This window comes from Plectropomus leopardus, chromosome 8, assembly GCF_008729295.1.
Source record: "Plectropomus leopardus isolate mb chromosome 8, YSFRI_Pleo_2.0, whole genome shotgun sequence".
Taxonomy (NCBI): domain Eukaryota; kingdom Metazoa; phylum Chordata; class Actinopteri; order Perciformes; family Serranidae; genus Plectropomus; species Plectropomus leopardus.
In genome coordinates this window covers 31,317,787-31,345,605 of record NC_056470.1, presented here as the reverse complement: position 1 = coordinate 31,345,605, position 27,819 = coordinate 31,317,787, and the positions used below count along the sequence as shown (strand labels likewise).

General features: G+C 39.2%; 1 protein-coding gene across 2 annotated transcripts in view; it reads right to left on the bottom strand.

The window, feature by feature from the left end:
* Positions 1–25,565, bottom strand: part of olfml3a (olfactomedin-like 3a) — a 32,145-nt gene extending 6,580 nt beyond the window's left edge. The window contains exons 1-3 of one of the 2 annotated variants that reach the window (XM_042492092.1): positions 25,310–25,565; positions 9,099–10,021; positions 6,001–6,310 (exon numbers count right to left, since the gene is read on the bottom strand). In XM_042492092.1, the coding sequence (XP_042348026.1) occupies positions 6,001–6,310; positions 9,099–9,209 (421 nt within the window). In that variant the 5' untranslated portion in view covers positions 9,210–10,021; positions 25,310–25,565. Of the gene's footprint in view, positions 1–6,000; positions 6,311–8,133; positions 8,316–9,098; positions 10,022–25,309 lie in introns of those variants that run through there. The other variant, XM_042492093.1, reaches the window with a different exon arrangement.
* Between the last annotated feature and the right edge of the window lie 2,254 nt (positions 25,566–27,819).

Sequence of the window (27,819 nt, the reverse complement as noted above, 5' to 3'; positions counted from 1 at the left end):
AAAGGTCTGGCCTGAACCAGAACCTCGATGTGAGGCATCAGTGCTCACCACTGATGGTGTACTGAAAAAGGGAAAGAGCAGAATAATGCTGTGTTCACACCAAATGTGATGCGAATATATATACATATATACATATAAACACACACACATATATATATATATATATTCGCGTCTTAACATTTACTTTGCAATTTCGCATTGCATTCATTGTGAACACAGCACCTTGTAACTTGGAGAGGGATCAGTGCTCACCACTGATGGTGTATTGAAAAAGGGAAAGAACAGAATAACGCTGTGTTCACACCGAATGCGATATATTTTCATCTTTACATTTACTTTGCAGGAAAGTGCAGAAGAAAATGTAAAGACGCAGAAGTAAATGTAAAACACATACGCACGTTAAACACATTGCATTTGGTATGAACACAGCATTATTCAATATTGCATTAAGAAACACAAAGCAGTGAGGATTATAACTGGACTGTAGATAGCCACTCAAGGCCTCCTGGGCAGCAGCTTGTTGCTGTCCTGATGCCTCTTAATGGCCCTAGTTTGCGCAGTGGCATACCTAAGCACTGTTTGACCAGTCTCCATTAAGAGTTTTTGGGGCCGAGCCGGACGCCCAGGGGGAGGACATGGTGCTAGAGGTGCTTCCTTTGAATAAATAAATGGAAGGCTTGGGTTAGGATTAGCTGGTGATGCATTCAATAGGTTGTGGTTGTTGCACCTCTGGGAGTGGCCTGGAATTTGCTTAGATTCCGCCATTTTTTGGGGGAGGCCACTGTCTTTGGAAGGTCTGTCTTTGACAAGTGATCTTAGGTTGTCTTGTGGCCTTGGGGATATGGCAGGCTTTGAAAGCAGACCTTTGTGGCCAATAGGTGGCAGAGGTGGCTCTTTCATACATTTCACATATTCCTGCCTGAAGGTGGTTGTATCACCATTTGTCCCCTTCAGTGGATGGTAAGGGCCCTTTGGCTTTGAAATTGCGACCAAAGGTGTGTACCTGCATGGAGGCTGGAACCTCTCCTGGTACGTGGTCATGGAGGACAGTGGCTGCACTCTTTGAGGGCCAGGCTGCTTAGTGTCGCTGTAATTGGGCTCAACATCAACAGATTGTTTCTGGAGGCCACTTTCTTTGGAAGGTCTGTCTTGGACAAGTGATCCTGGATTTTCTTTTGGCCTTACGGACACAGCAGGCTTGGATAGGGGACCACTGTGGTCAATGGGTGGCAAAGGTGGCTTTGGGGTCACTGGTGAATGTTTTACACATTTCACATATTCCTGCCTAAAAATGGTCGTATCACCACTCGTCCCCCTCAGTGGATGGTAAGGGCCCTTCGTATTTGAAATTGCGACCAAAGGCACATAGGTGCATGGAGGCTGGAACCTCTCCTGGTGCTCTGTGGTCATGGAGGACAGTGGCTGTGCTCTCCGAGGGCCAAGCTGCTTAGTGTCGCTGTCAAAAGGTTGTGGTTTTAGCATGTGTGGGGCTAGTTTGGAATTGGCCTCAACATCAACAGATTGTTTCTGGAGGCCACTTTCTTTGGAAAGTCTGTCTTTAACAAGTGATCCTGGATTATCTTTTGGCTTTACGGACACAGCAGGCTTGGATAGGGGACGACTGTGGTCAATGGGTGGCAAAGGTGGCTTTGGGGTCACTGGTGAATGTTTTACACATTTCACATATTCCTGTCTAAAAGTGGTTGTATCACCACTCGTACCCTTCAGCTGATGGTAAGGGCCCTTTGGCTTTGAAATTGCGACCAAAGGCGTGTACCTGCATGGAGGCTTGAACCTCTCCTGGTACGTGGTCATGGAGCACAATGGCTGCGCTCTTTGAGGGCCAGGCTCCTTAGTGTCACTGTCAAAAGGCTGTGGTTTTATCACGTGTGGGCCTACTTTGGAATTGGCCTCAACATCAACAGATTGTTTCTGGAGGCCACTTTCTTTGGAAGGTCTGTTTGTGACAAGTGATCCTATATAATCTTTTGGCCTTAAGGGCACGGCAGGCTTAGATAGCAGACCATTGTGGTCAATGGGTGGCAAAGGTGGCTGTGGGGCCATTGGTGGACATTTTACATATTTAACATATTCCTGCCTGCTTGTATCAGCACTTGTCCCCTTCAGTGGATGGTAAGAGCCCTTCAGATTTGAAATAGCAACCAAAGGGATGTAGCTGCTTGGAAGATGGAACCTCTCCTGGTACTCTGTGGTCAGGGAGGACCGTGTTTTTGGATAGCTGTTTTGCTGCTTTATTGTTGGGTTCATTTTTTATGAGGCACTGATCCCAGTACGCTTTTTGGCTTCCTGCTTTTTTGACTCTGTGCTAGAGGGACTGCCGAATTATTAAATGGAGTGATTTGTCAATCAGCGGGAACCTTCTAAACATACCTTAAGAACCCCGGCAGCTGGTGACATCATGACATTCTTAGTGACATCACTTGCTTTAAAGACACATGAACATTCTAAAGAATAAAAAAAAGAATATTCTTCAAGAACAAGAACATTCTAAATGATAATAATAATAATGGAATGCAGTCACTTTTACCAGTTATTCTTGTAGTTTTTCTCCTACCACAAGTCAAAATATTGACTTTGAAAAATGTGTGTTGGAAAAAAATAAATAAATCAGTTATTGCAGTTTTAACACAAAGTAGCTGAAGCTGTTTTTATGAGTTTTTTGGTATTTGATCCAACTATTTAAGTAAACTTTGACCTAGGTGAGATGTCAGGAGATCTCCAAACCTAGTATAATTCATCCTGACAGCAACAGAGATGTCTTTATCAAATTTCATGACAATCCACACAATAGATGCTGGAAAAATGAAAACTTTGACCTGTATCAAATCATGAAGAAAAAAGACAGTCAACAACTTACATTACTCACATTCATCAAATTAACAACAGCCAATTTACACAGCCTGACTTTTTGTTTCAAGACATGAAAAGTATCCTCAACGGATCGCACAAAAGATACCTCTGATATGACGTCACCTCTATTCTTTCCTCAGTAAGACAGAAAACGTTCACATGAGGTTGCCCACTGGTTGTTGTAAACAGACAATGTAAGCATTTGGATATTTAACCTTCCACCTCAAGGAAAGCTGGGCACACTGCCAGTAATTTAGCTAATGGGGTGGTTTTTATTACAGGACTGAAACAAAGGAAGAACTCGTAACAATAAAAACATGCAAAGAACAACATGCTTTTTTCAGATACTTCCACAATATGTGGTGTTTCAGAGTTGTTGTGAGAGACCTGGGATGCAGCCATGACGGACATGTCTTTGGGGACCGGCAGACGGAGCAAGACGCACCATATTTCACACAGCTGTTTTTCTGGTTCTGCTGGGAGTCTCTCTGCTGTGCTGCCTTGCTGTGCTTCCGTTTACTATCCTTCTTTGCTTGTTCTGGCAGTGCCATCTTATAGCCAGAGGTACATGACATTACACAAATCTTCTGGTTCAGCGTGTTCTTGCACATTTTAAACCTGAACTCATTCGATGCTACAGTCAACTGTACCAAATAAATCCTGTTTTACTTTAAAATCTGACATCATAACCAACCCATTTATATGACTAAAGGTAGAGTGATAAAAACACCTCTCAGTATGCAGCAATGCTGCTTTAAAAAAAAAAAGAAGAAAGTAGGACTAGATTTGAAGTAGTTTAACCCTTTAAAAGCTGAAGCAGCATCACTTCTTTGTGCTGCTTTCAGTTTTTGAACATTTGAACCCAACAAAATTGGTGCAATTTAAAAAAACTCTGGAAAACAAGCCATTAGCAAATAAAAGCCAGGAAAATGAGCATAATTACATATTCAAAATTATGTTATAAAATTATTATAATTTTTAAGTGTGTTTTGCAGGTCATTTCCCAGTTTGTTTTGGGTTTTTTCTTTACTATTTCTTCAGGTAATTTTCTTGTACTTTTTAATAATTTCTTGCAAAAGTTTGCGTAATTTATTCTTTAGTTGCTCATTGCCTTCTTCCAGTGTTTTTGAAAGAAATCAAGCCAATTTACTCAGGTTTCAAGGGGTTTAACTGTCGAAACCTAATAAACTTGCAACTGAGAAGATTACTGACAGCAGAAGAGAGTGACATTTTGTCGGTTTTCAATTTTCAAAATCCACTGTCTTCTTCATCTCATGTCAACGTTATTCTGTGTCAACGACGTAGAATAACATTCAGTCACACAGTATGGACGAGAACAAAACCAAAACACGCAAAACTTCCTAATGTTTGCGTCCACAAAATGTGAAATTCTAACGTCGTTAGACATTTAAAATATCATCAACTTCGATTTTCATTCCAACCCTATTTTAATGTCAGTCCCACATAAGGGTCCAACATCTTTCTGACATCATATTTACATCTGGTGCCATCTGGGATCTCTAAGGCAGAGCGAAGCCACCCTACAGAGGAAACCTATTTCCATCGCTTGTGTCTGTGATCTCATTCTTTTGCTCAATACCCAAAGTTTACAACCATAGGTGACGTCTGAGACATAGACTGACCGGCAGTTAGAGAGCTTAGTTCCTTCTTCACCGCAATCACTGCATCCCTGCTGATGCCTCAACAAAGTACAGGTACTCAGCAAGACCTAGAGAAGCGTAGCCATCATTTCAGAAGTGAATAAGCCGAGTTTTATGATTTATCATCCTCTTACATTCAATTGTGTCTCTCCTTAGCGACTAAAAAACCAAATAACCACAAACAGCCACAGTATGGCTAGCTAGCCAGTCATAGGTAACAATAACGTTAGTATTCTTGTTCACCAAGCTAAACTGGCATCCAATTAATCTGACATCATTTAGCGAACACTACCAACAGGCAGCAGCATTACTCAGCATTCACAGTTTGTTTTGAAGAAGAAATGCAAGCTTTTTTGCCTCTTGGTATTTTTGTTAAAATCAACAGTTCAGAGCAGTGTTGCCGGCGCATGTCTCAACTGTGTCATGTGATCACAACAATACAGCGTGTGATAACAGCGCCCATTTTATGGTGCATTTCAAGACCGCTCGGAAAAACGAGGTATGACAGGTTACAAATTAATTGAATGGTTGTAAAAAGTGCAGGGGGCAGAGGTCACAGATAGGGGATGTGCTGGGGACATGTCCCACGCATACTCCACGTCCGCTACACGCCTACACCCAGCACCCCAATCAGACGCCAGATTTGGCCCCCGGGGTGTAAGCATAACACTGATGTGGAGCATGATCAGCATTATGATTCTGAGCGCAGCATTTATGATATAATTCTTGACTTTATGTGCCATTGATTGTCTTATTAAGTCAGCGCGAAAGAAAATAATTCAATATTTTCTTCATTTGGTTTTGTAAAAACAGTATGTGTAAATGTTACCAAAAGAAATTTAATGATCCATCTTTGGGGATTAAGCTTTTTGGAACCAATTAGAAATATAGATCTTTTGCTAAGTGTGCACATTCAGTGAAATCTGTCGATACAAAGTCTGAGGTGTTTCACTGAATTTAAAATCTTGTTTCACCCCTTTCCACATGCACGCTCTACAGGGGTTATAAGTCCTTGTATAATGCTGAGTAAATGACTCAGTGCAGCGGTTATATCTCAGCATTGTTTGTGGCAGCACGCCTCGGGATCTGGAGATTATTAAGACAAACGCTGTGCTCAAACAAGCAGGGGAGTAGCTGCGCTGAAATAAATGAGTTGTATCAAGCCGCATTTCTTCTGGAAAACATGACTGACTCAACTGACTGAAAGCACTCCATTAAATGACTTGTAACAGCAGTGTGTTTGTTTCCCATTTTCCAGACGCATGGCTTTTCCAAGAATCGGCAGAATGTGTGGTGTGGAGCCTGGTGTGATGTGTAAAGCTAAAATTAACTGTAGGACATACAGTCTGTATATCCCACAGGTTCTGACTGTGCCAGAGCTCCGTCATGAATGAAAATGAAAGATCAAACGCAGCCATCCCACAGAGCACATTTGGCTCAAGTGTGTCTGTACTTCCCTGCAGCTCACCAGTGACTCTGGAGTGCAGCTCCTGCCAGTCCTCCTCCTCCTCTCCTCCTCTGCTCTCCTCCAGTCCCCAGGCTCCTTGCTCCACCACCTTGTCTGCTTTATTCGCGCAGGCCCGAGGGGAAGTCTGGGTCTCTACGTAGTCCATTTCTCTCTCCACCCGGTCCACTCGGGCCGCGGCTCCTTCCAGGTCTTTGAACATCATGCCGTGTTCATTTTTCAGCCCGTCCATGGCCTCAGCAGTTAGCTTTTTGAAATCCAGCAGCTCTGTGTGGTAGCGATGAGACTGATCGTGCCACAACTGCATGCGGTCCTACCAAACATAGGTACATCAAAACAAATGTTATGATAAACTGTAGGAGTTTTTTTGTATTTATTTACTCAAGTGAAGACCTGACCAGCAACAGAAGGCAGTATTTCCCACACATTTATGCATTTGTGGAGGCCCGCCACAATAAACCCTTTGAAACCTGAGAATATTGGTTTGATTTCTCTTAAAAAAAACATGCAAAGAAGGCAACATCAACTTTACAGCATGGCCCAAAAATTTGCAAAAAATTAGTAAAAACATTACAAGAAAACTGCCTAAAAATAAGCAAAAAAATAGATAAAGTTAAAAAAAAACAAAAACAAAAACATGACCCGAAGAAAGTGCTGAAAATATAAAATTATACATATTTATTTGATCTATTTATTCATTTTTTCCTTAAAATATTTTCAAATATAAAATTATTGTAATTATAAATGTAGTATTTCTTGACATGTTTCTCCATTTTTTTGGATTGTCATTACTAATTTCTTGCAATTTGTGGGACATTTCTTGCCAATTTGGTCATTTCCTTTATTTCCAGTTTCCTCAGGTTTCAAAGTGCCAAAAAACTTGTGAAAGGCGTCTGAATGTAGCACAAGAAAATGTTGATCCAGGTTTAAAAGGGTTAAAACATCTGCCACCACAAATAGATTTCTTATCTTGGAGCTGGACTGGTAATTGGGAGCACTGTTATAATTTATATATAAGCTACCATTCAGTTATGCAATGCATCAGACTCTCAGAGTGCAGTGCATACTCTGGGCACAGATGGAGTAGCACAACATTGGGCATATTGAAAGTGAAACTTAACTGCTCATGGTGCTTGGTTTATAACTTCGCATTCAATTGCAGTGGCTGCACCTCTCATCTATCGGTCTGATCATTTCTGAAGGCAATGGCAAAGGTGAACTTTTTTGGCTTCATGCACCAGTGAGATACTTTTATAGTAATGAAAAGGGCCCGTCTCCAAAGCTGTTCCCACTTCTCAATGCTAATTACCAAATGTTAGCATGTGAAATCACAAAAAAAACAAGAAAGTAAACATGATAACTGTTTGCAAAACATCCCCGTGTTTGCATTAATGTTGGTAGTTACTAGATTTTAAATTTAGCTCAATCACAGCCTCACAGAGCGGCTGTTAGACTTCTCACCTTTTATCACAGAAAGTAAAACACCCCTGTTTCAATCAACGCATTATAGCCATCACCAAACAGAAATAGTTTCTCAGTGTTGTGATTGACACGGTCAGCGAAACAGGTAAAATATTCAGAGCAAGATGTAATAACGGTACGACGGTCTCTCCACTGTCTCCTCCACCACGGTTTCATTTTCTCCCTTTGCTTGCTGTGGGCCTGTGGTCAAATGGAAATGAAAGTTCAATGAAAACTCGCGTGATGAATTGTCGTGTTCATATCAATGCAGAAGTTGAACCAGTATATTGGAATTGAGACTGCAGGGAAGCCACAGGGGGGGTTGAGGAGAGCAGGATTTAGCTGTAAATAGACAATTCATTTCATGCGGGTAACAGCTTTAAGATTGTCAGTTTTGCATTGCAAGCTGCACCAAGGATGAAATGAAAATTTCCGTCTCTGAAAATATACTCCAAAAGAATACATTAAAAGAATTATTTAAATGAGAGTTCACTGAAATTACTCACCGAGGCAGCCAGACATGTAATCCTCTTGCATTTCATATCATAAGCCAACAAAAGTCTTCCCTTACACAAACTTGCCGTCTCATAACCTCCCTTTAAAAACACAATACTGAACTCTCTGTAATTTGATTCACTGCCTGAGGCACTTTGTTGTAACACAGCTTCGTTTTACCTTTGCAGAACACATCTTTCTGCTGGGATGTTTGATGTCATGGCAGCAAAGGTTGAGCTTGTACTCATTACTGATGTGTCACCGTCTTAAAACGCTGCAGGAATGGTAATGTTGTCGGACAGAAACTGCATGCTGCGTGCATGGACTGATTTTCCCTCAGAGGCCCCGGCAAAGTTGATGAGCTGGGCAGAGATTGCATTAATTGGAGTGCACTGGATAAGGCATTAAATTCACATAAAAGGAGGCAATCAGGAAAATATCAACTTGTACATCTAATTTTTTAATAACTGCTACTTCAGACATTACACTCCAAGGGTTAGATTAATGCATGTTTTCGGGGGAAGTATTATCTCTGCACATTGCACATTTTCTTGACACTTAATACTGTGAACCAGTGGACATCATTAGGCCTGGGTGTCCAAGGCTTCAGACCTAAATGTTTTACAAATAGCCCCAAATCTAAATATGTATATGTATATATACTGTATATATATGAAGATTGAAAACCACAATATTTTTTTTGGCTTTTACAGGCATTTAAAGTTAAAAAAAACATAGTGCTTTAAGAATTATCTGATATTATTAAGAGACGCACGCCTAAAATAGATGATATTATAATATCCATTATCCTTCCATCAACACCCCCCGCCCCGACCCCACTAAGAGGTTTGGGCTAAGCCCCCCAATGTCTTAAATCCTAGAAACACCCCTGCTATGAACTTTTGCATTTTTTATGTCAAAAACATATATTTTACATATTTTAGATTGCAGTTTTTCCTTGACTTTTGCACTTGTTTTTCCTTTTCTCTTATTGTTCTGCTTTAAGGTTGCTAAGACGAATCTTTCGAACTTGGCAGTGAAAACCTGATTCTGATTCAGTGGCATCTGTGCTGTCTCTTAACTCACAAATAAAACACAATATATTGATTAGTAATCAAATCATTTAAAGGGGTATTGCTTCTTACCTCAATAGCCAACAACCTGTTCTCCAGATAATCCATCAGCCCCTGGTAGTAATACTGGGCTCCAGTCAAAGTCCAGGCAGCGGAAACAAGGAGGACAAACACCGGCTTCATTATGAGCCGATCAATGGGGACAGCTCAGTGTCTTTGTCCAGACTTTAGATGCTCCTTCAGGTTTTTTTTCCTCTCCTTGACGTGTTGGTCTGCAGAGCTTCACACAAACACTTTGTACACAGTGTAACTATATGTACAAAGACGTGAGAAAGGATAGAGCGTGAGTATAAGAGGCCGCTCTGAGAGTTTCCAATTCTTTGACCGCTCTCACTTTGCTGGAATGTTTTCACAAACTCTCAGGGAGGAGCCTTGAGCCTCTTACCCCTCTCTGTCCTCGAAAAGTGAGTATGCTCCACTCTGCGTGTGCGCATGTTGGTGTTTGTTGCACAGGTTGTGCACACTGCCTCGGGCGTGTTAGCAGGGATTAAACAGAACGCAGCTAAACAGCTCTGAAAACTGTTGATTCTTAGAGTTTAAATGAAGTTAATCCCTGCAGGGTACAGTGTTGTTCATGGCATAAATATGGCTAAAAGTCCTGATGATTGATGGGGATGCAGCTTACTACAATGTCCAAACTGAGTTAATGAGTCCAGAGGACAGCAGGAATAGGGCAGGGAACAGTTCAGGTAGCTGCAGATCCAGAGGTCAGGTTGCAGGGGTCAGAGGCTGGAAAAGCAAGGGATGAGGAACCTTGAAATTCTGATGATCTGGCCGAGAATGAGCGAATATGGGCCGGTTTTATACTGAAGGGCTGATGAGGGAGAGTGGAAGCAGGTGAGCAGGTGAGTGGGGGGGTGATGTGAAGAGTCTGAGGGCCTCTGGTGGACAGGTAGAGAATGGCAATAAACAGGTCTGGGGAAGCTGGTATCTGGCTGGAGGTAGGGACAGAAAAGCAGAATTTAAATTTATTTTAAGATTATGATATTTGGTTGACAAAAAGAAATTTTCTTTGGAAAATAATGTTGTTTTTCCTTTTTTTTTTTTTTTTTAAATTAAGGTGCAATCCGTGCGGGGTCGCTTATCAGTCCCTAACCTAACACAGAACAAATACGTCAAAAATGAAGAAACTGAAATCACAGAAAGGAGAAAGGAAATAATAATGATAATAATAATAAGAAGAATAAAAGCAATTACGATTTTATACCAATATATACTAAAGTAAAAGTGAACCTGAATGATACTGCCGGACTGACCCTGCCGCTGCTCTGGCTATGCTTTGCTGTAAACGAGCAGGACATAACTGATTTTATTATTATTATCATTACTATAATTATTTTCATGATGATAGTAGTCGTAATAGCAGTATGCTTCTCCCCTCTTTTTTTTAATTTCAATTTAATATTTTTTCTTTTCTTTTCTTTTTTTATTTATGTATTTAATAATTACCTCATTCATGTTTTCCCCCTTTTTCCCCTTTCTTTCTCTCCAATATACCAGAATGACTGGTTTAGAATATAGGCACATGATTACACACACACACACGCACACACACACACACACCGCATACACTAACTTAAAATCAACATCCTCGACCCTTGTTGAAATTATGTTAACTGACCTGCTTTCACTGTTCTTGTGTTTATTAGTTTTGCCAGTGGTTCTGTCCTTTGTCTCGCAATATATATATAATATATATATATATATATATATACATGTATATATATACATATATATATATATATATATACACATATATATATACATATATATATATATATATATATATATATATATATGTATATATATGACGCATTCTTTGAGAATAATATGCTAATGCTAAAATAATATTATTTTAGCATTGGGGGAAACAACTCAATCACTAGAAAAAAATGCAAACCACAGATAGGTTGTATTTGTACATTATATTGAAGCAAATAACGTTCTTATTAATTTTCTTGAACTACATCTCTCTCTCTATCTCTGGTGAACCGGTCGTGGCTCTTGTAATTGGCTGCAGGTGAGTTTCTCTGTTTGAAAGTATCATTTCTTTCATAGCCTGCAGTCCGTCACGCTTTTATATTAAGTAAAGGTCAATATGATAAAGTCAATAGAGTTAAAGCAATCATAACAGAACAAAACAGCAAGGCAATAAAAGCTGATTAAATAAAAAGATGTCACAATATTCTGGAGAAAAAGTCCTTGAAAAACCTTTCTATAAAAGGTTTTTTTTAAGGTAATAACATCAAGATGTGAACTGTTGAACTTGTGCAAAACTACAGTTATTTAAAAGTTAAGGGAAAAACATTTGCAGTGGCGAATTTGCTCCATTAAACAAGAGTTGGACATTTATGGCTCCACTGGTGATCTGCCTTATTGGTTCGAACATATCGCTCCCCTCTCACATTGACAGCTGGAATTAGTCGATCACACTTCAGTGCTGCTTGGAAGGAGATTGCTTTCCTCTGATGTGAGAACGGCGAATATACTGTAGATTGTCTTTACTGCAGGGGCAGCGGTGCGCGAAGGGTTTAGATTACACAGCCGATCACACTGACTGACAACGCCTGACCTTTCACCTCTGGGGTCAGGCTTAGAGACTCATTTTGCATCTCAGTGGGGGTTGTTGTTGCATCCCTCTATATTTGTTTTTGTGTCTGTTTGTCACTGTTCTGCATCTCTTTTTGTGGTTATTTTGTCTTTTCGTAGTTTTTTTTGCATCTCTGTCTACTTGTTTGTGTCTCTTTGTTGTCATTTTGTGCCCCGCAGTGTTTTTTTTTTCACCTCTTGTCATTGTTTTGCAACTTTTTGTGGTTCTTTTGCACCTCTTTGCCATTTTTTTTTTGCTTACTTTGTGGCCATTTTGCATTTGTATTTGTGTCTTTTTGTGGTCATTTTGCAACTTTTTGTGGTTGTTTTTGCACCCCCCTTGGATCATTTTGCACCTCCTTGTCATCCTTTTACGTGTTTTTGTCTTGTTGTTTTGTGCCTATTTTTTCGTTGTTTTACACCTCCTTGTCATTTCTTTGCTTCTTTGTGTGGTTGTTTTGCATCTCTGTGGTCATTATTTTGCTTCTTAATGTGTTTTTTGGCATTACTATTTGTTTTTTGTCTCTTTGTAGTCATTTTACCCCTCCTTATCATTTTGCGCCTCTTTGTGGTCATTTTGCGCCTCTTTGTGGTCATTTTGCGCCTCTTTGTGGTCATTTTTGTGCCTCTTTGTATTGTTTTGCTTCTTTGTGTGGTTGTTTTGGCGTCTGTTTGTGCCTCTTTATTTAGGATAATTTTACATCAAGTAATAAATTTGCATTTCTGTGTGATTTTGTTGTATTTCGGTGTGGTCATTTTGCTTTCTCTTTGTTTGTTTGGGATCATTTTACATCTCCTTGTAATAAATTTGCACCTTTTTCAGAATGTTTCCGGTCTCTTTGTGAATGTTTTGCATTACTTTTTTTCCGTCATTTCAGGTTTCTATGTGATCATTTTTCATCTCCTTGTAGTTGTATTAAGTCTCGTTGTGGTCGTGTTTGTGTCCCTTTGTAGTGATTTGATTGTCTTTCTAACCAGAAAATCTTAACAGTCACATCACACAGAGGCTCTGGCTTATGATGCCCTTTACCTGGCGAGCCTCTTTTTTCCCTTTTGACTACATCGGTCGGCCCTCTGACCGTTACCCTGTTTCACTCCTGTCACAACAGATCAAACCATGAAGGCTGTCAACAAAGCAGAAAGTCAGAGAAGTTCAGGCCGAGTTCTTGCAGCTAGTCGCTGCATCATCATAGTTTGATTAAAGGGCCGGAGCCAGATACTCCAGCTGCCTAATGACTGAGGTCTAATCACGCTCTCCTTTGATTGTCTGCTGCCCACTATGATCTCAGCAAGTCCTGAACTGAACCACAACCCCCTTCTATTTTTATGACCGCAGACGGCGGACCAGACTGCGAGTGTCGTCATGGTAACTAAGTGCCGTACAGCTGCTTTTAGAAATCGAAATGGGCAACCTGGAGTTTGATCTAATCTGGAACACATTGCCTGTCTGGAGCTGGCAGACGAGAGCTTTGACAGGCCAATGGCTGTAAATTCATGTGTGTGTGTGTGTGTGTGTGTGTGTGTGTGTTTGTGTGTGTTTATGCCCTGGAGGCTATTTTTTCAATAATACTTTTTGATTGATCTGAGTAATTACAGTTTTATTCTTTTTTTTTTTTCCATTTTGCTAAATTTGATTTTAGGCGTGGCGTCTCTTACTGCCTGCCACTCAGAGTGGATTTTTAATCTATTATTAATTTATCTGCTTTTAATTGCACCATTGAGTGGGTGTGATGTGATCAAAGGGAAAAGCATCATTCAGGATTCATTGTGTTCTACTAAACATCAGCATATTGCAGTCTCATAACCTTTTTAGCTGGAGGCTGCTGCACAATGACAGGGTGTAACTGTAGCTCAGACATTTGTTTGAGGGTGGGGGGAACTCACTGATTCAATTTATTCAGAGGAGAGAAGACAGAAATGTCCTGTGGCAAGCTGCACTAAAACACGACTGTGCATGGGTCTGCTGCAAAATTAACCACAAGATGGCAGCATCTCTCTTTATGTAAAAAAGTCAGCTGTGGCAGTGGTGGGAAGAAGTACTCAAATATTTCACTCAAGTCAAAAATACAGATAAAAACACTGCAAATATACACAAGCATTTTTAAGTCCTACTTAAATTTAAAAACAAACAAAAAAGCATCATGAACTGAACTGAATTATATTTATTATTAAAATATATAAATCATATAATAAAAATATAATATTAAAAAATTATTTTAAATAAAAAAATATGGCATCCAAATCATATATTTATAGTAACATTATTTTATATAATATTTATTCAAATTTAATTTTATTTAGGATTTGAAATGCTTGTGTATTTTTACAGCATTAATTACCATTCAGTATTTCAGTTATTCAGTATCATAAACTACATGTACTTAAAAATGTAAACATACTGGTCCTAATTATTAAATTTTACATAACAGACCGACATTAGGGACTGATCAATGTGCACTCAGTATCTGACTGTTCTGACTGATAACTTAAGATACAGTTTTTAGAAAGTCTTTTGGTTCTAAACCTCAGGGTCGGGCCCCTCCAACAGGTCACAAGATAAATCAGAGGGGTTTTTCACGAGATTTGATTAATGTGTTAGGAAAAGGGTAATCTGGGGGACTTTCCTCTGAGTTTTATGTTTTTATGACAAATATTAGATAATTTTACCTCTTTGGGCCCCTAAACCTTTTGCATCTCTGAGGTCATTTTGCATCCCTTAATATTGGATTTGTGTCTCTATGTGGCCATTTTGCACCTTTTTTTGTTGTTTAGCCTCTCTGTGATTGTTTTTGTGCCGCTTTGAGGAGCTTTAAGAGGTAAAGAGATGAAAAGTCACTTTTAACAATGTGTTGTGTATTTTGGAAGCTCAGCCTTTGTGCTATATATGTATATTATTCCTAAAGTAACTTTTAACTATAAAATATGCGCAATAAACTAAAAAGTAGGTTTCCAAATTAGCGTGGAGTAAAAGTATAAAGTAGAAAAAAATGGAAATACTCATGTACAACTCAAAAAGTGCCTCAAAATTGTACTTGACAGTAACAGTACTTGAGTAAATGTTCGTAGTTATTTTTTTTACACTTCAATTTACCTAACCGCCCCCTATTTTATGGCGGACCACAAGTATTGTGGAAATAGTGATTTAAGCATTTACTTTATTAATAAATATTTGTAAAAAAAAAAAAAAAAAAAAAAAATACAATAGGCATCAATAAATTTGTTTTTCAAATACATTTATTAATAAGTAAATTAAAAAAAAATATGTAATTCATTATTTGATATTTTGATGAGTAATAAAAAGAGGAATTATAACAAAATATTTACAACTGTGATTTTTTATCATATTTATTAACGCAGATATTTACTGTGCAATTAGTTATTGATTCATTAAATGCTTTATTACTATCAACAGTTCTTGCCAATTTACTCATATGTTTTCCTTTTTTTCTGTTTTTGAAAGAAATCAAAGGTTTTTAGGGATTTAAATGCTAGTGCAGAAAACTGATATTGATCTCATCATTAAAAGGTTAAACATCGAATAAATGATTGATAACACACTATAATGAAGCTGTATGCAGGGCATAATTTTTTTAAAATATTTATTACAACTATGTGTTACTAGATTCTCATTTATGGTCAGGAGCCCTCCACTTATGGGGCCCACAGGAGGATAAAATACATTAGCAAACACTTAAAGATGTCTTTATATCTTACGACATTGTAGTGTGATATAAAGCATTCATTAAATTCTTTATATCCCACTCATAAATGCTAAATAATGAGGTTTGCATAAAGTGTTACCCAAGATCTGAAAATGCTCCAAACTTCAAATGTGTGTGCGTCTACACACACGTGTGTGCTTGACAGACTGCAGAGGATCTCATGTAATCTCACAAATTTCGCCTTCACACCAGGCGTCAGGAGCCACCTATAAAAACCTCCTTCCCTCTGCAGCCGGACAAGAAGCCAAACACCCGTTAAAGGCAACGTTCTTTATTACCCTTTCGTATTGATTGAGAAAAACTTAGCAGCCTGCTGCCAGGTCGTATAAAAGCGCAGACCGAACGGGTGAAGCAACGTAAATCCTTTAGTCCCTTGTAAATAGCTTTAATACACCCGACGGCCCAAATCACTTGACCTGCGTTAGCCCTGCCGTTTGGGGGCTTTCTGGCTGACTGAGCAGTGTGGAGCCAGCCCTTCTCCTCCCATTCTCTGGCTGTCACTCCAGGTAATAGTCAAGGCCTTATTAGTGACACACTTGCCCTGCCTGGCTTCATGGCATCTCCTGTATTAAATCAGCCACTGAGAGCCACGTTTTCGATAACTTTTCCTTTTTGTTGCAAGAAATTTGCAGTGAAAACGTTCCATTTTCCATGCAAGTTTAATTCTATTCTTCCCTGGATCTCTGCGTTTGTGTTGTTGGCCACATAATCTTGGAAAGTTAACAGCTTAGTGTGACTACAAACTAACTTTTGGGAACATCAACGGAGCATCAGTGAGTCATGCACCTACCAGGAATTGTGAAATGCTTTGAGGTTGTGAGGTGTATCCGAGCCAGATTTCAATGAGGTATGCATTAAGTACACACATCAAGTGCGCACAGTACACAGGTGTGTCTTGTTTTAATTCGTTGCATACAGGGGCTTCTTGAGAGAAGTATTTTTTCAACATGATATCTAAAAAGTTGGCTGTGCGCTGTAATGAAAACTGTCTCTCAACTTTCATTTCTCGCCGCCCTGACAGCCCACATGCACTTGCTCGGGCTGCTGAGCAGAAGAGTGCCTGATTGGGGGGCTGTGGACAGCTGCTCACAGGGGTGAAAACTCCTGACAAAAGCAGCATTTATCCACGGTGGGCGCCGCAATGGGAGCTTGACCGATGGAAATAAAGACACAGTATGTGAGAGAATATCCAAGGAAATGCCGTCACAGCCAGTTGTCCCTGGACAGGAGCACACAGCTGCTGGCCATACTCGGTCTAGACGCTGCTCTCTGCTGTGCTGCAGCATGATGTTACGCACACCAAGCATTTCTAGGCAGACTCAAATAGTAATATATCAAGAGTTTAAAGTATAGGTGCCCGATTTTTATTTAAAAAACTCAGGTGCCCATATGGAACCGTTTTTGTATGCTGTAATCATTCCATCTCTTGATACTGGACATTAAAATATGGCTTCACATGTGGCAATGTTTCCACATTTGGTGCTAAAAAATTATATTCAAAAGTTTCCCTTGAAGAAGCTTTAATATATATCATATTTATTTTATATAACAGTGTAATAAGTGACGATGTGAAAGGGGTCGCTCATAGTGATGAATCTGCAGAGAATTATTACCCAAATCTGCACACAATCTGAGCTTTAAGGTGAGTTTCAGCTCACTGACCTTCGTCAACTCAACTCAGTCAAGTGGGCGGATTCAAAGTACTGGACTTATTTTCTGCAATAATACAAAATCCAATGGAAAAGTAGTACCAGTGGCTTTTTGTCTAGTGAACAGGAACAACGCTAACCTCTGCGTTGGCCACCTAAAAATATAATTCCTGCAGCACTTTACGTGATGCAAGGCAGGTGCAGCAAACTAGCTGACCGTAACCCTGGCTACAGTAGCCACTGCATGCTGCATGGATCTGCTGCTGGTTGCTTCATAACTGCTGATGAAGTAATTAGCAAATAGCAGGCTCATGGAGACAATGGTCCAAAGGAAGAATAAAAACATTTCAGATAGTAAAGTTAATCTAAATATGATTAGAATTCATTTTCTTGCCTTTTATCAACATGATGCCGGTCTTCACGATCAGTCGTGCACGTCATATGTGCATTCAAATGGGATTGTGAACGCCCCCTGATGTGGTATTAGATATTGTGTGAGAGCTCCGAGTTCACGACTTGATGTACACGACTTCTCATGTCGTAAAACACAAGTTCACAAGTTTAATTTCAATGCAACAACTGTCTTGGCCAATAACCAGCTGCTCGCTTGTGCCTATGAAGAAAACGAAGCAGACTGCAGTTCACTTAACGGCCCAAAGTGTCATTAATGACATGGATTTTTTGCAAGTTACATCAGCCTACAGAACCTTAAACATAGATATGAGATAGGTACGTGTGCCTAATGTTTATTTTTGATCAGGTGTAATAGAGTTCCACATCTGTCAGGGGTACCTGGACTTTTATTCAATACAACGCACTCGTGCCAGGCGAAAATTAGATTTATATTACCAACCACTCCTCAAGCGCCACTTACATCCCGAGCCCTCTACGTGACATGTTTCAGCGTTGTTCTTGTTGCTGTTTCTGCCTCTAGAGCTGAGCGAGGAAACATGGCGGGAGGCGGGCTCGTGCATACCATTATCTCACAAAGCACTCATTACAGGAGTATCTCCCGTATCCTCTATACCAGCAAAACATGTCACCTCACGCTCTCCGCCTCATTCTGAACACCGCAGCACTCAAACCCAACGCCTCCTTGGCACAAGGCTCCACTCAAACCATGACTCACTTGAGTAAAATGCCTCAAACATTACAGTTGCCAGATTATGAAGTGAACAAAAATGTATGCACGGGGCTTGGCCTCGCCTTCCTGTAAGCGTAGGGAGGGGGGGTCACTTGACGCAGCCACTTACAGCCCCACCTGCAAATCCCCTTTTTTTTAATCCAAACAAACCATCATGTTTTGCAACCATACATCACGAGTTACATATATTTTATTTACTGTCAACACCCCAGCAATAAAAATGAGGTAATAGTCTGCAGACGAGAACATTAAATTACAGTTATAATTGCTCGAGTGCATTATGCAGGCTCTGCGCAACATGCTTCAACACTGATTATTGCATTTACACCTGATCCCAGTAGTTATCTTTGTGAAAGTCAACACATTATCCACCTTTACATTTTGTCGAACTATCTGAGAGCATGTAGATGGGGCAAGCTTCTTTTATGAGGTAATTGCATGTTTAGCGGCTCCATGTCTGGATAAGTGAAAGTATGGATGCATCCTAGCCTGAGATTTATCCATAGTTGCTCTGTAATTACTGCACGACCTTTGCAATTAAAAAAAAAATAAAAAAAAAATCCATTGCATCATGTTAAAACCTGTGATCGCCCTGATAAGCAGCTACAATTAGCTACAGTATGGTGCTGCAAGATGGAAACAATTTAGCAGTTCCTGGACTTCGGTTAAATTAAATCAACTGCTGGAGGAAGCCCATTAGGTATTTGTTTATCGGGGCCGTCATCTTGAGGTATGTCCTTATCCGAAAACCGGTGTCATAATCAGAGCATCACGGCAGACTGGAGCGGGGCTCGGGAGAGATGGGCCTGTCAGCAGCTGTTTCAGTCCGTCGCACAGTGTGGAAAAGCTCTGTCATGGCCTACCTAATGGTAATTGTTTTGGAGCGGTGAGAGTCCACCGTCTTGTCTGCATGCTGGTGTCTGAGGGGTTCAGAGTGCCGGTGGAGAGACAGGAGGGGACTGTTAAAGGGAGATTTCTCTCTAAGATTTCTGTTTTTTCCATTTTTATTCAGCTTATATAAACAAGTTTTTTTTCCCGCTGTTTTAAAAAAACGTGGATGCATATTAGAAACGTGGAACTGTTATAAACATTATCAGGAGGAGGTGGGGGTCAGAAAACGGTGAAATTGATCTTCTGCACGTAAGAGGCAGAAAGAAAATCTCTTTTTTTTGGAACAGTAGCAAAACTACAGTGTAAAAATACTATTAAACAAGAAAATTTCCTGCATTCAAAATCTTTCCTAAGTTAAAGTACATACTTAAGCCCAGCATCAAAAATATACTTAATGTACCAAATCCACAATAATAAATCATAATTTATTTGTTGAAATATATATATATATATATATATATATATATATATATATATATATAATATATATATATATATATATATATATATTTCTTTTTTTTTTTTTTTTGTTACTAATAATCTGAATCTGCAAAGTAACCACTGTTGTCAGATACAGTAAAATGTAGTATTGGCTTTCAAAAATGTAGTAAAGTTGAAAAGTCAAAGAGTCAAAAGTGTTTAAAGTATCCAATGAAAATGAAAATAAAAGTAAAGAACAAGTACCTCAAAATTGCATTTATGAACAGTACTGATGTACTGGTGTACTTGATGTACTGATGTACTTGGCCTAAATGGATTGAATCCCAGTAGAGAAAACAAATTATTTCGGGGGGTTGTGCACTCAAAAAAAAAAAAGTATTTACAGATGTTTCTTTTGCCATTAGAAAAATCTTTTTTGGCTACATGGCATCACGTGACGACTGTGATTACTAAGAAAATTGGCCTCAAAGCCTGGCGCACTTCCTGCGGGCCTGGGTGGGTTGGTTTATGTACCTGCAGTGGTGCAGTTGGGAGCTGTAGTTTTTTGTATACCCACTAAGTAATTGTAGTTTGACTGTGTTAAAATTCCAGAGTTTTCAATTCATGATAGTTTTGCAGTGGACTAAAATTGGTTTAATTTGTTGGAATTTGTTTTCTAGATATATAAATATGCAGCATGTGTATGCATATGTGCATATATGCAGTAAGGTCAGCAAAATTAGTGGAAGCTTAAAAGTTTCAAGAACTCTTTTACGAACACCACAATATGTTTTTTAAACAAGGCAAGATAGTCATTACTTATTTTTAATGTAGCTTTGCACGCATGTTTTTACTCATCTATGCAACTGTGATTTTTTGTGATTTTATGTGAGTCTCATGGGTGTGAATGCTTTTTCATGTTGTTTGAGCCCCAAATCAAAGGCAGTTTTCTGTCTCTATGTATTCTCTATTGATCAATTACATTTTATGAATCCTGAGATGAACTGCACTGTGCCCAAATTCTCAGAAATGTGAATTTGTCATTAAGACATTATTTTTCAAACTGTTGCACATCCCTCTGTGTTAAATACTTTCTGCTTCACCTCTTTTGATATTAATGATCGCATGAATCAATTAATTACTGTTGCATTGTTTTGACATGTTGGAGGAGGGTGTTGTTGTTTTAGGGTGAGGAAGACAAGGGGAGCGTCCAAAGAAAATATTAATAACAACTCTGTGGAGTTTCAGCACCACCTCCACACCCTTACAATTCTCATACAGTCCCTAAGAGAGAAGGGAAGGTGAGGAAAGAGGAAGAAGTGGGAGACGAGGAGGAAAGGAGGGAGAATAAGTGTCGGGAAGAGAGAGAGGGAGAGATGGCGTCTCAGACAGACTGTCTGGCTGCACCGGGATCTCCAGCACTCAGCGTCATATGATTCTGGGGTCAGAGGTTATCCCCACTGATGAATATCGGGCCGAGCCTCGTCTCCCTCACAAAAGAAAGGGAGTTGTTTTCACTCCCTGGGTCTGGAAAGTTTATTTCAGGAATCCATCCCGCCAGCACGAGACTGTAAACCTGTCTCAAGGCAGAAGAGTTACGTCCTCAAATATTGCTTCTTTTTTCTACGGTTTTATTGGCCTCCCAAAACATCTAGAGATGCTCTTTCTCATTCAAATACACCTAATCACAAAGCAGTGAGAGACTGAAGATACATACAGCGAGTGTGTATACTAACTAGTGAAACATACATCCCCGGGATTTTAACAGGATTTGGAAGATTACAGTTTGCAGTCTGTGAACTGTGTGAAAGTACACTGGTGTTTTGTGTTTATCCTTTCATACTGAACGCCTCATCCCATGAGCCGGCTCATTATATCCCTGCGCCTTAACGTGGTAATGCAGCAGCTTCTCAGGCAACAGTCCCAGAAATGAAGGCAAAAAGACGCAGTTAAAATACACGTCTCAATATTTCAGTTAGTTTTTGTCCATGCTGTGTATCCTCATCAGTGGTGGAATGTAACCAAGTACATTTACTCAAGTGCAAATTTGATGGTAATTGTACTTCCCTTGAGTATTGTCTTTTCATGTCAGTTTCTACTTTTACTTCATTCTGTTTCAGGGGGAAATATTGTACTTTTTACTTCGCTATATATATATATATATATCTCTGACAGCTTAAGTCACTTAACAATTTAAGTTTTTTTGCATAAAAAAACCTAACAAGAGTTTATGAAATATGATGTTTTGTTTTAAGTTACATTACCAAACAGTTTTTCCAAGTACAGCTGAAATGAAGAGTTGATTGATCAATTAGCTGATTATCAGAAAATTAATCAGCAACTGTTTTGTTATAAATTTAAATCATCTTTTTCTTTTTTTTTATAATTCTGAGGTTTTAGGAAGGTACTATTCTCTATTTTTTAAATAATTATTTGGGGAATTTTCCATTGTCTTTTAAAATTATTTTGAGCTTTGAAGGTTTTTTCAATTTTGGGGTTGAGTTTTTGGGTCATTTTCTATTTTATAAATAATTCTGAGGTTTTAAAGGGGTGTTTTCCTATATATTTTCTTTATAAATTTGGGGTTTTTTAAAAGTTTTTTCTTTCAAATAATTTTGAGTTGTTTTGGGGTTTTTTTCTTTGTTGTCTGTTTTATTTTAATAAATTTGAGATTTGGGGATGGTTTTATTTATCTGTATTGGGTACTTACAGTGCAGGACTTTTACTTGTAACAGAGTAACTTCAGAGTAAAGGAAGTGAATACTTCTTCCACCACTGATCCTCATCTTTCCCACAAATGTGTACACTCTATAATGAATAATCACAGGGCATTTCAAATAACACTGTCAGTCGGATTTCTACTAAAAGCTTCTGGGAGATTATAGCTGCCCAGGAGTGACAAGTGTGACATATGAGATCACACATGTGAACAAATGGATGGCAGACGCCTGGGCATTTATGAGCCTACTGGATCAGTCTCCGCCAGCGTATACACAATCGCTTGACAGTCTTGATTTGAGTAATGAAAAACCACAGCGGCTCTCCCTGCAGGGTGAGAAAGAAAGGGCTGGTCTCACACCGACTGAGGTGTTTCGGAGGGAGGAGGTTCGAAGCCTGCAAAGGCATGAACACCATCATCACCCGGGAGTGGATTCACCAAAAACTGAAGGCGAATGGATGGCACTGGCAGGGTGTGGCAAAATTTGAGGTTTACATTTCATTAACACGCTAACAAACGAGAGGAACTGATGCTGCAGAGAGGGTTGAGAGAGGATGACAAGAAAAGCTCCACACAATCTTGTTTTGTTCACACCCTGCTTCCCATCAATCACATAAATTAGATCAGCGGCAGTCATTGCAAATTCTTGCTGCTTTCATACGTTTCTGAGTTGTAATTCCGTCCCTTTACAATGTTTGTGCCTCTGCATGTTTATAATTAATCACTTTTTTAAAATTAAACTAATTGCTTACGTAGACCCAGTGGTGAAATGTAATAAAATACATTCACTCAAAGAATACTGTACAAATTTAGGATATTTGTTCTTTATTTGAGCATTTTCCTTCCTGACACTTTCTACTTATATGGAAATACTGTTATATTTACTGTATTTACTGTATTTACTTTAAAATTAAAGGGGCCCTATGCTGAACTCAGAGCGTAGGGCTATGAGTTGTCTGCACACAGCTCTCAACATGGAGCTGGCTGAGCCGGCAGCTCGCAGCTGACGGTGCTTACTCCATAAACAAAGCTAAACAACAGCAACAGTGCTGACAGAGCTAACAGTGTTAACCACGGGGAAACCAGAGGGTGGGCACTACACTTGTGCAACAGTGCGGTCCCAATATCAGCAACAACAGCCATATGAGCAAAGTGCAGAGAGCAGCGATGAGCACTGACATGCACGTGCAGCTGCAACCGCTTACCACAACAAACTACAGAGAAGCTCGGATAACAACACACACAGAGAAAGCACAACACGATTACTACACTTTATCTTTACATAGCAAATAGTTAATAGTTTGCTGCGCCATTAATGCTCTGCATGTCACATACAGAACCTGTAAAATTTTTGCAAACAAAAATATGAGGAGCAAATAAATTATGATGCTTTCGTTATAAATGAAACTACCAAACAGTTTATACAAGTAGCTACGGCTGAGACAACTATCTGTCGACCGAAAGATAATTAACTGGCAAGTTTTTTGATAATTCACAACCTTAAAATTAAAAGGTTCGATCTGCGTTCTGAGTGGTTTTGAGGTATTGAGCTTCATAGTTTTGCATTCCAACAACCTTACTGTTTTCTAAATTAAAAAAAATCTGAAAATGCATAAAATTAAAAAACAAAGCAAACAAACGAAAAAAAACGTGCTTGTCCACTTCACGTGGCTCTGATATAATAACTCCCCAGTGTTTTTGTTTTTTTCATTGACGGCATTACATTCCTCGTGCTTATCTTACAACTTTGACCTGAATATTTAATCTGCATATAGAGACCGAAGTCTTCATCTGCGTTTTGATGAGGGAGCTACACGCTGTCAAATTTTATCTTCTTTTTCCACTTCACTTCCAGTGTGTCATATTAGTACTTTTACTTTTAAGTAGAAGATCTGAATACATCCTCCACCACCGTTTACACCAAAACATCACTGGCCACACAATCCTTATAAAACAACAGTTATAAAGCTCTTGCATCATCTCCTTTACAAGCGGGTCCTTTAAAGTCATTACATGTTACCAACTATTATGCCATACATACAGAACAAAAAAAACCTGACAAATATTTTAAAAAGCAATAGCAAAATTATTATCCCCACATTCATACATTATGATAAATGTAGTAAGTAAATAATAATGGTCTAATGATTGATCCTTGGGGAACACCTTTCTCTATGTTACCTAAATTTCAGTTACTGAAATTAAATGGAAAACACAGATTCCTGTAATGTAAACTAAAAATGAATCAAAAATGTATCAAGACAGGCCACAAAATAAAAGTTTATAAACTGAAATATTCCCATTTTCAGAAGAAAAAAATATGTCATATGAGCTGTAGCTGCGTTGTATTTGTTCTAACATTTTTTCCTCAAGCTGCAGTGACTCCAATCATGTACCGCCTACCTCACCACTCTGGGGCCCCTCAGCCTTCATACTCTGGCCCTTATCACTGCAGGGCCTTATCTTATCCACACCATCAACCTCAGACTCACCACACCCTCAGACATGAGCCACCGGCCCACAACATGTCTGCACTTTTTATTCCCAGGACGCCAGAGTGGCCTCACCTGCACCCTCCTGCTCCATCCTCTGCTATCACTCAGAGGGAAGATAATGGGGGATATTTGCCCTTATTAGTGTCAATAGTGCTATTTAAAGCCTAATCATCTGTCATATACAGAGGCATGAATTACACTGAATATCTGACATGTTTCTCATAACAACTGAGCTTAGTGCTGCTGTTGCATAAGGAGGCCTGAGAAACCCCTGCTGAACCTGGAGGCCTGAGGAAAACATTTAACCAGATAGAAATTACCTATAGTGACAAAATTTGGTACATTAGGCAAAGAAAGGTACTATGTATTGATAAAGAGACAAGTAGGTGCTCTAAAAACAACTGGCAATACTTGTAATTACCAAAAGTGTCAACAGCTGCAGCAAAAGCAACGTCTGACTAACAGCTCATAGAGGATATTAGGGTAACGTTTGGCTAGTTGCGTCAAAAATCTCACTCCTTCTCGGACTAATAACTAAGTCAAATCTTAACACAGAGGCATTAAACACATATATTCAGAATCATTTTGACTTACTGTGTCTGAAGATATCAATGTCCATTACGAATACACGTCCATTAATCAAAATCATAGGACAAAAGACGGGAAAGAAAATCACGTTTTAAAGTTTTCTTCTGTGTCAGAGTAATCCAGTTGCAGTTGTCTGCATATTCGTGGATAAATTACACACTTAAACTGCTAATATCTAATTCGGCATGCTTTAAATAGTGCTAATTTGCCAAATTGTGAACAAATATGGGCTAAAAACAACGCGGCTCAAGTTTTAGCTCAGTGTTCAAATCCAAACCAACATTATGCTTCCTGTTTACATCCCCCAAAGCTTTATGGGAACTGTTGTTCCAAAACGCAGAGTAGCCAACAAACATAAGTAAGGTGACAGGCTATGTCAAAATAGTTTCTCAGTATTTCAAAGTGTTGAACTTTGAAAATCCATGGTTTAATGGGCAGTGTATCTGTGTTTCTAAATTTAATATCCTGTTGGTTTACACACATTAACCCATTAACCCCCCCTTATAAAGTCCAGGTCAAATTTGACCCGTTTCAAGTTAAAATATTTACTACTACAACTAATATTTCCTAATTCTTAAATGTGTAATAATTATTTTTGCTAACTTTATACGTTTTTAGTTTGCTTTCTCTTTTTTAATTGGTGAATTAATTCGATCATAGTCTGGGTATCATCAGCTAATCAGTCATTCACATCACCAAAAAAATAGTAAAAAAACATAAATAAATAACAAGAACATTACCTGAAAACAAGCTAAATAAATACATAAAGTTATTTGGATGATTTTCTAATAACCCTCCACTCTTTGTGAAAACTACAAATTTCTTCCAGTTTGTGGGACATGTTGATCATGGCCATTTTTTCCTCCATGTTTTCAAAATCAAACCAATCTACTCATGTTTCATAGGGTTAAATAACTTGTGAAAGGTGTCTGAATGTAGCACAAGAGACCTGATGTCAATCCAGGTTTCAAAGGGTTAACAAACACAAACATACGCCGCACAGAGAGATATGCAAGAAGTTGGACAAAACAGGTTCCAAATGAGCACAATAGGTCTTAGGTCTGCATGTCCAATTGTCCCCAATTATGACAATAATTCAAGGAGCTCCACATTCCTGTGCCTCTTATGGTTTTGCTGCTATGTATCTTGGAGCCTGTGGAGCCATTAACACGATACCAATCTCACCAATGGCTCCAGTTTGGGCCTCCCATGGGCTCCTGAATGCAACCTGTCCAGCCCGAGGGGATCCAAACATCCAGCCTCACCCTCCCTCCCCTCCACACTCACACACTTTTCTACCCCGAGGAGGTGGGCATCAGGACAAACAATCAATGCCAATGACAGATCCACGTCAGACGGAGCGTAATTATGGGAACAGCGTTCTGAGAGATACTGTGTCATTAAAACCCACCGTCTCCACTCCAACTGCACCAGACTCTTTCCTGCTGCCTGTACGTGCTGTCAGGTGTGTGTGTGTGTGTGTGTGTGTGTGAATGTCAAGCTGGACCCGTGTTTCTAATGTGTCCCTTGTCCTCATATAACTTTCTGTGTAATTGCACCACAGCCTGCTGAGTGAAGCTGTAAAGGTGCAGCAATGTAGACATGACAGAGACATGAGACTAAAACCTTTTCAGGGGCCGTGCATGACTGAGGGAAGCCTCAATTGCACTTGACAGCCGCAATTTGAGAACTAAATTGCCGAAAATGCTTACATAGCTGCTGTCTGATTTTGAAACCGCCCAGACACCATTAATGCAAGATTATTCAGAGGAAGATATGACACGTTCAGTTTGCTTGGGCTGCAGAAAAGTGCTCTTGGCACTCAGTTTGCTCAGGTTTATCAGAATAATGTCCTGCGGGCACTGAATGAAGACATGATTTGTGTTTGTGTCTCTCTTTGTCTTCTAAGCAATAATTACGCTGCTGAGCCAAACATCAAATCATGGAGGGGCCAAAACAAAACCCAGGAACAAATGAATGTGAATTAAAATCTGTCTCTTCTAATTTAAAGCCCACTGACAAATAAATGAAACGACAGCTCAGCAGTGAAATACAGTGTGAATCACCCGTGGTTGAAGAGATACTAAGATCTTTTACTTGAGTAAACTCTTTGTGCAGAATGTTAGAGACCAACAAACGATTTCAAAATTATGTATCTGTTATAATTGAATTATAATTATTGATGCATTTATGTGTACATCATTTTAATGTTGCAGCTGGAAAACGTGGGGCTTATTTTTTGACTATATGTGCTGCTAAAGAGCTACTTTTTGGTGTCATAAACGTTATGTCATGTATACGGTGTAACATGTTAATCACTCTCTAATAAATCCTCATCCTATTCGCCTGGTTTAAATATTAAATAACTAATACATGTTCATTACAGTCATACACCAAGTCTGCAGTTGTAAATGTTGGACACTTGGGGGCAGCAGAAACAAGCTGTGAACACCAACACTGACATATTTTCACCTTTTACGTCGATATGACAAACTTGAAGGTATACTCCACCCCCC